The sequence below is a fragment of the Chiloscyllium plagiosum genome, chromosome 41, assembly GCF_004010195.1.
Source record: "Chiloscyllium plagiosum isolate BGI_BamShark_2017 chromosome 41, ASM401019v2, whole genome shotgun sequence".
Lineage (NCBI taxonomy): Eukaryota > Metazoa > Chordata > Chondrichthyes > Orectolobiformes > Hemiscylliidae > Chiloscyllium > Chiloscyllium plagiosum.
Window position 1 is genome coordinate 15066300 of NC_057750.1, and position 12248 is coordinate 15078547.

General features: G+C 44.9%; 1 protein-coding gene across 1 annotated transcript in view; it reads left to right on the top strand.

Annotated features, from left to right (window-relative positions):
- paf1 (PAF1 homolog, Paf1/RNA polymerase II complex component) overlaps positions 1-10786 on the top strand; it is a 38660-nt gene extending 27874 nt beyond the window's left edge. The window contains exons 10-14 of the mRNA XM_043680996.1: positions 19-135; positions 3788-3916; positions 5026-5137; positions 7857-7938; positions 10190-10786. Coding sequence (XP_043536931.1) covers positions 19-135; positions 3788-3916; positions 5026-5137; positions 7857-7938; positions 10190-10608 — 859 coding nt within the window. The 3' untranslated portion in view covers positions 10609-10786. The remainder of the gene's footprint in view (positions 1-18; positions 136-3787; positions 3917-5025; positions 5138-7856; positions 7939-10189) is intronic.
- Positions 10787-12248: the final 1462 nt, after the last annotated feature.

The window sequence follows — 12248 nt, forward strand, 5'->3', positions numbered from 1 at the left end:
CTTCCTCTCTCTCCCCAGAGGTATGATGGATGAGGAAGGAAACCAATTTGTTGCTTACTTCCTGCCAAACGAGGAAACCATAAGGAAAAGAAAGAGAGATAACGAGGAATGCATTGACTACATGCCCGAGGATGTGTAAGACAGCTGGTGTTTCTGTTTTTGTGCTTAGAATTTACAGTAAAGATTCACGCTGAATGCCGCAAGAGAATTTTCAAGATGAGGAAATCCCCTAGTCTGAAGTACAGTCTGTGTTGATTTGGGCAGTTTAGACAGAGGGTGTTGAAATAAGTAAGTGGCTGATTTAAGTATTTCCCGTACAGCACAGATTAGATGCAATATAAAACTCCGTCCATACAATCTTCTACTGTTTGGACAGATATGAAATAATTATTTAAACCTCTGTCCTTGCCTTGTTTCCCATTGTTAATTCATCAGTCTCATTCTTTTGGGGGCCAATAATAACTAGCTGCTCTGTAAATACTTATAGCTTTTATTGTCTTTTTACATGTCTTACTGGTTTTCAATTCTTCCATCTCTTTTTTTTGTTTGTGATTCCTTTGCTGGTTTCTAAATGTTTCCCAGTCTCTGGCTTACCACCATGCTTTGTAGCATTTCAGTTGATGTCACCCTTAATTTCCTTTGTTAGCCACAGGTGGTGTATCTTTCCAGTAAAGTGTTTGTCCTCAATGAGATGTATCATTGTTGAAAGTTATGCAGTATCTACCTAAATGTCTGCCATTGCTTTCTGCTATTTTACTTATAATCTATTTATCCAATTGGCTTTAAAGAGCTACCTTCATACCTTGCAATTGCCTTTACTTAACTTTAATATGCTAGTTTGGACCCATACTTCTCACTCTCAAACTGGATGTGAAATTCAACCATGTTATAAACACTCTTAACTTGAGAATTCTTTACTAATAGTCTTTAACTCTCCCTGTCTCATTACACATTACCAGGTCCAAATGTTTGATCCCAAGATGTATTGTTCGAAGTGTTATGATCTTAGCTGATGATAATACTGAGCAAGGAGTGTCCTGGAGGGAAACCTAGCTTGGTACATCATAAGTTTCATTTTTGCAATTTTTTCTGCATTCATAGTCTGTCACTGAATATATTTACAAGAGGCTACCAAAGTATTTTAAAGCGTAAAAGTTCATTTACCCTAAACAATAGAAAAAACACACACAGCTATATTTTTAAAACAGTTTAGAAAGAACTTATCATAAGCAGCAAACAGAAAAAAAACAATTTTTTTTTCCCCAGCAATACCCTGAAAGATACTCCACCCCAGTGAAATTTCACCCATCTTCACTCTTTCATTTCTTGCTTACAACCTGAATGTTTCTTTCCACCAACGTCCCGCAGCAGATGTGATTCTTTTAGTCTCTCCCCCAAGACACACTAATACGGGTTAACTCAATGACATCTCTCATTGAACTAAAAGGAAGAAAGTTAGGGTTTTACCCATTACTCTGACAGCTTTAAAGCTGCTAAACAACACATCTGCTGCATGAGTCTGCTGAAGTAAATCTCCTCTTGCCTCTCCATCTCTCTTTCTCTCTTTTTTCTCTCTTTCTTTTCTCTCTTTTGTTCTCTTTTTTTTTTCTCTTTTTTTTCTCTTTCTCTTTCTCTCTCTTTCTTTCTTTCACTCTTTCTGTCTTTTTCTCTCTCTGTCATAAAAGGTTAACTTAGTGAACCTTTCAGCAAGTATCTCGTCAGTTAGCTTAAGTCACATGATTTTTGGAAAATGCTGTTTTCACCCATATCTAAGTAAATGCCCTTGAAAAATAACGTCTTCACAGAATTAAAAAAAACTGTTAGAACCCAGCTTCTAAAATAATAATATATTCTATAGGTTCATCACTTAAGATATCATTCCGAATGTAGCCTATGCATTTAACTTTGCAACTACCTTTGCCAATTTGATTTGTCTAATTCATGTGAAAATCATGATTATTGCAATATATTTCTTGCAAATCTCTGGTACACCCTGTCATAGTCTGTAGGTACTGTTAAGGGGTATATATGTTACTTCTGCCAGTAATTTTGTTCCTTTGTAATTTCTGACCTCCACTGAAACTGTTTCTACCTTGTGAATTGGCATCATTGTTGTGGTTCTGTTCGCCGAGCTGGAAGTTTTTGTTGCAAACGTTTCGTCCCCTGGCTAGGCGACATCATCAGTGCTTGGGAGCCTCCTGCGAAGCGCTTCTTTGATGTTTCCTCCGGTGTTTATAGTGGTCTGTCCCTGCTGCTTCCGGTTGTCAGTTTCAGCTGTCCGCTGTAGTGGTTGGTATATTGGGTCCAGGTCGATGTGTTTGTCGACCTGGACCCAATATACCAACCACTACAGCGGACAGCTGAAACTGACAACCGGAAGCGGCAGGGACAGACCACTATAAACACCGGAGGAAACATCAAAGAAGCGCTTCGCAGGAGGCTCGCAAGCACTGATGATGTCGCCTAGCCAGAGGACGAAACGTTTGCAACAAAAACTTCCAGCTCGGCGAACAGAACCACAACAACGAGCACCCGAGCTACAAATCTTCGCACAAACTTTGAATTGGCATCATTTTTCACTATTGTACTGATTTCAGTCACTGGCAAGGCTGGCATTTGTGGCCCACACCCTGGTACCCTATTGCGTCAATTTCAGTAGTTAAGAGTCAACTACATTTCATTGTGGGTCTGGAGTCACATATTAAGTTACTGGGTTTCCGTCGCTAAAGGGCATCAGTTAAATCAGATAGGTTTTTATGACAGTTAGCAATCGTTGCCATTAAACTAACTTTTAATTTCAGCTTTTTTAAAATTAACTCAAATTTCATCATCCCCCAAAGTGGGACTCAAATTCTCATCTACAGAATCTTGGCCTGGGGTTCAGGATTACTACACCACAGTCTAACCCATCCATTTTTTTTCTTTATTCATTTATGGATGAGAGTGTCACTGGCTAGGCAGCATTTATTGCCCATCCATAATTGCCCGGAGGGCAGTTAAGAGTCACCAGATCATTGTGGGTCTGGAGTCACATGTAGGCCAGACCGGATAAAGGTGGCAATTTCCCTCCCTAAAGGACATTAGTGAACGAGGTGGAGTTTTCCAACAATTGGTATTGATTTCATGGTCGTCATTAGACTCTTAATTCTAGACTTTTTAAAAAAATTGAACTCTAATTCCACCATCAGATTTGAAACCGGGTGCCCAGAATGTTATCTGGGTCTCTGAATTAATAGTCTAGTGATAATGCCACTATGCCATCGCCTTCCCCTAGTGCTGTGAGCATTCTGAGAAAAAAAAGTCTTGAATTCTGTCTTTGCGCTGTTTTCGCCTTCTCTGGCGTTGTTTGCTGGTGTATGTATATTTTTGTGTGCTCTGTTTCTTCCTGTCACCCCCGGGTTATTGTTATCCAAAACATTATCCTGCACTGTCGCCTTTTTCTGCAACCCTCGTTGTATGATCGATCAGGTGGCTTGTTCTTGTGGTTAGAATTCACCGTAAGACTTTACATCAAATTCAAACAATGCAAATTCTGAAAATGAGGAAATTACTAAAGATGAGCTTGGGCCTTATTGACTTTGAGTACACTTTTATACAGAGGGTGTTGAAATACGTGAGTGGCTGATTGAACCGTTCCCAGACCATGTTGGTGTTCTCTTTACTATCCCCACCTGACACTCTGAGAGCAGGCTCAGCATGGGGTTATTTACGTTGTGCAACATGAAGTGTATGGATGTGAGGTAAGGTGACCCTGTGTCCCATACTCAGAGACTTTCTGCTTTTTCAGATATGAATACAAAATATCCAGAGAGTATAACTGGAATGTAAAGAACAAAGCCAGTAAAGGATATGAGGAAAACTATTTCTTTATCTTCCGAGATGGTGATGGAGTTTACTACAATGAACTTGAGACCAGGTGAGCTGAGAGTTGGCAGTGTCACAGCCAGACACTGAGTTGACATCTATCCCAGAATGCAGCAGCATGCACCTTTTGTTAATTTACTCACATCTCCGTTCCTGACCACTACCTCAGGTAATGGTCATTCGCTCATCCCTCACAGAGCCCATATACATAGGAACTCCTCATCAAAGGAGCCCCTCCTCATCTCGTCATTCATTCCGACTGCCTCCTTTCACTGTCTTCAGGCATGTCAATAGCCCCAATCCAATCCACACTTGACCGTACCAGCAACAAGGAGTTGCCCTCTAACCTTGCCAGATGCAGGGGGCTGCCATTTAAGCTCTCCATCTCATATCTTTTCCCAGTGCTTTTTCCATGAAATTGCACTTGCCTTGCACAGGTTCCACTGTAATCTGTTTTGGGGTAGGCACCATCTTCCTCTCCCAAGACTTGGTCTTTGGCTCCCTCCTGTTCTCATTTACACACGTGTTCTCTGTGCTAAAGTCATTTCATGGGTGAGGTACTGTTCACATGTATCCTGTACCTGCAACTCATCATCATTTGCAATTCCTCACAGACAAGGATGACCGTCTTCCACACTCTGGCTGAGTCTGTGGTGGACAGACCGATGTGGCTTCCACAGACTCTGCTACGCTTGGGGCAGAAGGTGTTCACAGGAAGGGGTGGGTGGGGTGTTGGCCTGGCAGCGTGCTCCTTTATGGTCTTTTAGCCTGGCTTCCGCTTACTCCCGGCAACAAGTCTCGAAATTCTCGACGCCTTCCCAGGTGTTCCTCCTCCACTTTGGACAGTCTTTGACCATTGATTCCCAAGTGTCCGTGGGAACGCTGCACTTGACCAGTGAGATCTTGAGATCCCTGAAGCATTTCCTGTATCCACCTGGGACTCGCCTGCCATCTCAAAGCTGGGGGTAGAGCCTCTGCTTGGGGAGTCTCATGTCGGTCATGCGGCCGACGCAACCAGCCCATAGCAACCGATCAAGGGTGGTCTGGTCGAGGGCCCAGGTGTCAGTGCGACTGTCTTCCCAGTTGATTTGCAGGATCTTGCGTGGAGAGCGTCAATACCTGCAACAACCAGCTAGCTAACTGCTTTATCTGTTTCCATAGAGTACGTCTGAGCAAGCGGCGTGCAAAGGGAGGTCACGGAGTTCAATCAAACACCAACGCAGTGCTTGTGGTAAAGCACAGAGACATGAATGAGAAGGAGCTGGAGGCACAGGTGGGTGAAGCTGCTGGCTGTTCTGAAATACAATACAGGGGAACCTCGATTATCTGAAGGACACAGGTGGGGAGTATTTCGGTCGGTTAATCAAATTCCGGATAATCGAATCCCGGAGCCAAGCATCGGGACCTTGCAATCTTACCGGATAATCCAGGTTCCTCTGTAGAAGTTTTGAAATATTTGTAACCTGAGATTCCGCTCCCCGCCAGTGCCTGCACGTGGGTCATTTTCATTGATGCGAGTGACGCGGCTTCATTATTAGGTTTAGTTTTTTGTTCTGGAATGGCTGACCATCCCCAATTAGATTGGGAAACCAGAGACTGTTCTTCAACAAAAAAAAATAGACTGCCATCACAGTATAGTGAACATAGAGAGGATGGAGGTCAGCAAGAAACTGCAGACTGTATATCTTCAGTGAAAGTGGGATTTCCTCTTGCTGGATACACTCTCCTCATTGACCTCTGTCCTCCCATGTACACCGTCATGAGGTATGATTCAACAGGTTGCGAAGGCTGTGTTGAAATGTAACAGATGGGTGACCCTGCATCCTTGAGACCAGTCTGTCTGAAGCAGAGAAAATCGGTGCAGGAGTAGGCCATTCAGCCCTTCGAGCCTGGACCATCAGCCAATATGATCATGGCTGAGTATGCAATTTCAGTATCCCATTCCCACTTCCTCTTCATACCCCACGATCCCTTTAACTGCGAGGGCCACGTCCAGCTCCCTCTTAAATATATCTAATGAACTGGCCCCAACATCTTTCAATGGGAGAGAATTCCACAGGTTCACAACTCTCTTACTCTTAGACTGTAACCCTGCGTTCTGGACCTCCCCCAAAATCAGAAACATTCTTTCCACATTTAACCCTGTCCAGTCCCATCAGGACTTTATGTATCTGAGACTCTTTTTGTCTCCCCCACCTCATTTTTGTAAATTCCAGTGAGTCCAAGCACAGGTGATCCAGTCATTCTTCATACATCAGGGCAAAAGTGAGGACTGCAGATGGATTCCTGATGAAGGGCTCCTGCCCGAATCGTCGATTCCCTGCTCCTCAGATGCTGCCTGACCTGCTGTGCTTTTCCAGCACTACTCTAATCTTGATTCTTCATATGTCAGTCCTGCCATCACATGAGTCAGTCTGGCGACCCCTTCACTGGACTCCCTCAATAGCAAGAATGTCCTTCCTCAGACGAGTAGACCCAAACCCTCAGCGCCTCAATCACTTCCCCTGCACAGCCGTGTTCCATCTAGACTGATGCTGGCTGCCTTCCATGCCTACAGGGCAATGTGCTCCACAGCCCTGTGAGTGTAAGGAGTGAACCGTGTATTTATTTTCCCTATTCTGAACTCCAGTCCCTTTCGTCTGACTGAGTGAGCAAAGTCACACGATATCCGCTAATATCTTTGAATGGAATTGCCCAATGTTGCCAGTTTGGTGCCCGATATCTGTTCACCAGCCTATGCCCTCCCTTCATGTGATTCTTGCTCTTCTTTGACCTTCCTGTGTAATTAAGCTGAAGGAGCAGTTTGTCCAAATAAAACTTAAGCATTATCATCAGGAGTTGGTCATTCAGTTCCTCTAGCCTGCTCTGCCATTCCATAAGATCATGACTGATTTTTGCTCCTATATCCATAGATTCACCAAAAAAAACAAAGATCTGTCTGCAGAAACTCAGCAGGTCTCACAGCATCTGTGAAGATAAAGCAGTTAACACTTTGAGTCTAGATCAGAGTGGTGCTGGAAAAGCACAGCAGGTCAGGCAGCATCTGAGGAGCAGGAAAAATCGACGTTTCGGGCAAAAGCCCTTCGGGCACGAGCCTCTATTCCTGATGAAGGGCTTTTGCCTGAAACGTCAACTTTTCCTGCTCCTCAGATGCTGCCTGACCTGCGATGCTTTTCCTGCACCACTCTGATCTAGACTGTGGTTTCCAGCATCTGCAGTCCTTGTTATAACCTAGTTAACATTTTGAGTCCCATGTTCCTTTTTTAGAACTGATTGTAGCTGGGGAATGATGGTCTAGATGCTGATGATGGGGTCTGGAGGGGCTGCAGAACGAGTTGGTGGATAGATGGAGACAGAGAGAGAGAGAGCTTCAGCATTTCAGACGTGTTGGACAGGTGGTTGAAGAACAAACGCATACGGGAATAGGATGGGACAACGTATGTTGAGGGCAAACATTGATGTGGACTAGTCGTGGGCAGCACGGTGGCTCAGTGGTTAGACTGCAGCCTCTCAGCACCAGAGACCTGGGTTCAATTCCCGCCTCAGGCAATTGTCTGTGTGGAGTTTGTACATTGTCCCCGTGTCTGCGTGGGTTTCCTCCGGGTGCTCCGGTTTCCTCCCACAGTCCAAAAACGTGCAGGTTAGGTGAATTGGCCATGCTAAATTGCCTGTAGTGTTAGGTGAAGGGGTAAATGTAGGGGAATGGGTCTGGGTGGATTGCTCTTCAGAGGGTCGGTGTGGACTTGTTGGGCCGAAGGGCCTGTTTCCACACTGTAAGTAATCTAATCTAATCTAGATGACTTCTTCAGTGTTTTAATATTTGCATATATATTAATTTGAAGTGATACCAGTGAAACATATAAAATCAAAGCAGTGTTAATTAATAGCTGGAGGCTTCTGCTAGGCTGGGGCAGTGACAGGTGGTAGGGATAATGTAGAATCTTAGCGCCATTGATTGTTACCTGAATAGTTTTTGTCCTGTTCCCATACAGGAAGCCAGGCGGGCTCAACTGGAGAATCATGAGCCAGAGGATGAAGAGGAAATGGAACAAGGGACAGAGATCCCAGGATCAGGTATTTGTCCAGCTTGGGTTTCCTCATATTGACTAGTGAACATACAGCCAATCTTCCCACTCCCATCCCTGCCAAACCAGTCCAACCACACCCACCCAACTCTGCTTCATTCTTCGCTCCTAGTTTGGCCTTTCTGCAGCTCTGTTAATAAAAATTAGGAAGTATCGAAAAAGCTATTGTGATCCAGGTGTTCATTCTACAAGTCTTTGCAACTTTCTCCTGTCAGTCTCATCACCTACCCCCGTCAACTCACCTTGTATATTATCACTCCTGCATGCATCCCATTTCCTGATCAATCATGATCATCTCAAACTTCATTCTTTTGTGTTTAGATGAAGTTTTTCTCCACACATCCCTCCCACCCCTAGTATATTTTGCCCAATATCTGAAATCTGTGTCCTCTCATCATTGTGCCATTAGTCAATGCAAGCAGCTTTCCTGTATCTACCTTATCAAAGCTTGTCTTAATCCCCCACACTTCTGTCTGACCTTCCCTCAAATGCCTTTGGTCTAAGAAGAATATAGAGTCATAGAGATGTACAGCATGGAAACAGACCCTTCGGTCCAACCCGTCCATGCCGACCAGGTATCCCAACCCAATCTAGTCCCACCTGCCAGCACCCAGCCCATATCCCTCCAAACCCTTCCTATTCATATACTCATCCAGATGCCTCTTAAATGTTGCAATTGTACCAGCCTCCACCACTTCCGCTGGCAGCTCATTCCATACACGCACCACCCTCTATGTGAAAAAGTTGCCCCTTAGGCCTCTTTTATATCTTTACCCTCTCACCCTAAACTTATGCCCTCTAGTTCTGGACTCTCCTCTTCCCCCCCCTCCTCTCAAAGATCTTCCCATCCTTCCTGAAGCATGGTGACCAGAAGATTGGAAAGGATGTGTTGGTTAAGGGCAGAATAAGGATTTGGTGCTGATGCCTAACATGGTGTGTTGGTAATAACTGTCTCAGTCAATCCCATGGTTTGGAATTAACTCATCACTACTCTTCTCCCTGCACTCCATTGAAGTTGTCCAGTGTTGACTGTGTGACCTTACTGTTGCCTCCATTCCATTTGCCATGTCTCCCATTAATGGCCCAAGTCTGGGTTGTTGTTTCTTTCCCCTGCCCCAAGCCTCTAGTACCTGATGCCAGCCCAGTGCCGGAGTTTATGTGACTCTCTTTTCCCCTCCTCTCCTGAGGGTTTTTTTTTAAAAAGTAATTGTTAATGGCAAATGGGCATTGCTGGTCAAGCCAACATTTGCTGTCTATCCTAATTGCCCCAGCGGAGCAGCTTACTAAACCATTTCAGAGGAGAGTTAAGAGTTGACTGTGTCGCTGTGGATCTGGTAGCGCATGCAGGCCAGACCAGGTCAGGACGGCAGATCTCCTTCCCTAAAAGAAGGAGATAGGTTTACAAAACCAGGTAGGTTTCTGCAACAGTCAATGATAGTTTCACCATCTCTAAGACTAAGTAGTTATTCAAATGACCCAATCCTTCAAGCAGCAATGGGGACTATTAAACTCTGACTCTGCAGGGATCATTACCTGTGCTCAGTGGGGGAAGATGATGTCTTGTCACGAGGTCTGAACTCTGCCTGACTGATTCTTTGCCTGTCATGTCTCAATTGGCAACTCTGACTCAAGTTTCCAGATTCAAATCCCATTGCAGGGCTTGAGTGCAAAATCCGAGCTGATGCAGTAGTGCAGTGTATCGCTGTTATCAAGATGCCATCTTTCACCTGAGACATTAAATTGCAGCCTGTGAAGAAAGGCAGGGGTGTTGTCCCTCTGGCCATTACCAATATTTAACCCTCCATCAGGGCCCAGCATGGTGGCTCAGCAATTAGCACTGCAGTGTCACAGTACCAGAGCCCTGGATTTGATTCTACCCTCTGGCAATCGTATGTGTGGAGTTTGCACGATGTCTGTCTGGGTTTCCTCCAGGTGCTCCGGTTTCCTCCTACAATCCAAAAGTAAGTAGGTTATGTGGATTGGCCATGGGAAATGCAGCGGTATCAAAATAGGGTAGGGAGTTGGATGTGGATGGGTTGGTCTCCGGAGGGTTAGTATGGACTTGATGGGTCAAATGGCCTACCGGCAATCTATGATCAGCAATACAGAAACAGATTATGTGGTCATTATCACATTGCTGTTTGTACTTCAAAACTACTTCAGTGGTTGTGAAGCACTTCACGATGTCTGGTTGTCATGAAAAGCAATATATAAATGCAAATCTTTTTTCTCCCTTTTAGAAGATGAAAAAGAGAAAGAGAGTGGCAGTGAGAAGGCAGACAGTGCGGACGAGCACTCTGGCAGTGAAAGTGAACGGGAAGAGGACAAAGAGGACAAAGCCAGCAACAAGAGCGGCAGCGACGTGGAGAGTAATAGTGGGGATGATCGACAGGCCCGCGAGGCCCGGGACGAGGAGGAGATCTTCGGCAGTGATGATGACAGTGACAATGAGGACCAACCGAATGAGAGCGGCCAAGAGGAGAGTGGCAGTGATGACGAGCAGCACAGCGAGGAGGAAGAGCGCAGGAGCCGCAGCAGGAGTGCATCCAACAGCGGCAGCGAGCAGTCTGACAATGAGAACCAGCATGGTGCACAGAGTGGCAGCGAACAGGGTACAGATTCAAGTGAAAATGAGGGAAGTGGCAGCGAGAGTGACTGATAAAAAAAACTCAGTGCTGAACTGGCAGAAGTGGGTTCAGTTGGATTGGGACATCACCTCATAGATTCACTGAGACTTTTGTGAGTTCAGTGAGCATTCTCTCCCTTACACCTCTCTCCTCTCTCTCTCCTTCTCTCTCTCTCTCTCTCTCTCTCTCCTCTCTCTCTCTCTCCTCTCTCTCTCTCTCCCTCTCTCTCTCCTTCTCTCTCTCTCTCTCTCCTTCTCTCTCTCTCTCCTTCTCTCTCTCTCTCCTTCTGTCTCTCTCTCTCTCTCCTTCTGTCTCTCTCTCTCTCTCCTTCTGTCTCTCTCTCTCTCTCCTTCTGTCTCTCTCTCTCTCCTTCTGTCTCTCTCTCTCTGTGTTAATGCATTTGGTGAGTATAGATAGCTGTATGTGGAAACCTTGAGTGACCGACCGAGGTATGTAGCTGGTGTGGAAGATTTTAACTCCGCTAAATGCTGATGTTTAAGCTCATTTTTATAAACATTTGTAAAAAAAATTCCAACATTCTATGAGATCTTTAAATAGACATTAAAATTCCATGGTGTTAAACCTGACACTGAGCTGGCAATGGAGAATGTGTACAAGTAAAATGCAACGGGAGAGATTTGGGGATTCAAGTTCCTCATTCGAACCAGACACTGCATTTGAGAATAGAAAATATTTTTGTTGGAGAGAAGTTCATCTACTTTTGTGCTGGATTTTCTGAAGATCTATACAGGATGGAACGACACGACTGGGACATTCTTGTTGCACGTTCCAGGATTAACCTGCCATGAGTTTTATGTTCGGGTGCAAAAGAAATCACTCCATTTATTAAAAAGAGCTGTAACTCATACTCAAAACCAGAAATTGCTGGAAAAGCTCAGCAGGTCTGGCAGCATCTGGAGAGAAATCAGAGTTAATGTTTTGAGTCCAGTTCTGAGCAAGTGTCACTGGGCCCGAAACTTTAACTCTGATTTCTCTCCACAGGCGCTGCCAGACCTGCTGAACTTTTCCAGCAGTTTCAGTATTTGTTTCACTCATTTATTCATGGTTTTGAGTGATCTCTGCATCTTTGCCAACTCTTCACCTGAGTTTTAGGAAGTCGATGAACAATGTTAGTTTATGCAAAGTGAGCTGCAGGAAGGCATAGAGTCACAGAGAGGTACAGCATGGAAACAGACCCTTCGGTCCAACCCGTCCATGCCGACCAGATATCCCAACACAATCCAGTCCCACCTGCCAGTACCTGGCCCATATCCCTCCAAACCCTTCCGATTCATATACCCATCCAGATGCCTTTTAAATATTGCAATTGCACTAACCCCCACCATTTTCTCTAGCAGCTCATTCCATACACGTATCACCCTCTGCGTGAAAAGGTTGCCCCTTAGGTCTCTTTTATATCTTGCCCCCCTCACCTTAAACCTATGCCCTCGAGTTCTGGACTCCCCCACTCCAGGGAAAAGACTTTGCCTATTTACCCTATCTATGCCCCTCATGATTTTATAAACCTCTATAAGGTCACCCCTCAGCCTCCGACGCTCCAGGGAAAACAGCCCCAGCCTATTCAGCCTCTCCCTTTAGCTCAAATCCTCCAACCCTGGCAACATCCTTGTAAATCTTTTCTGAACTCTTTCAAGTTTCACAACATCTTTCA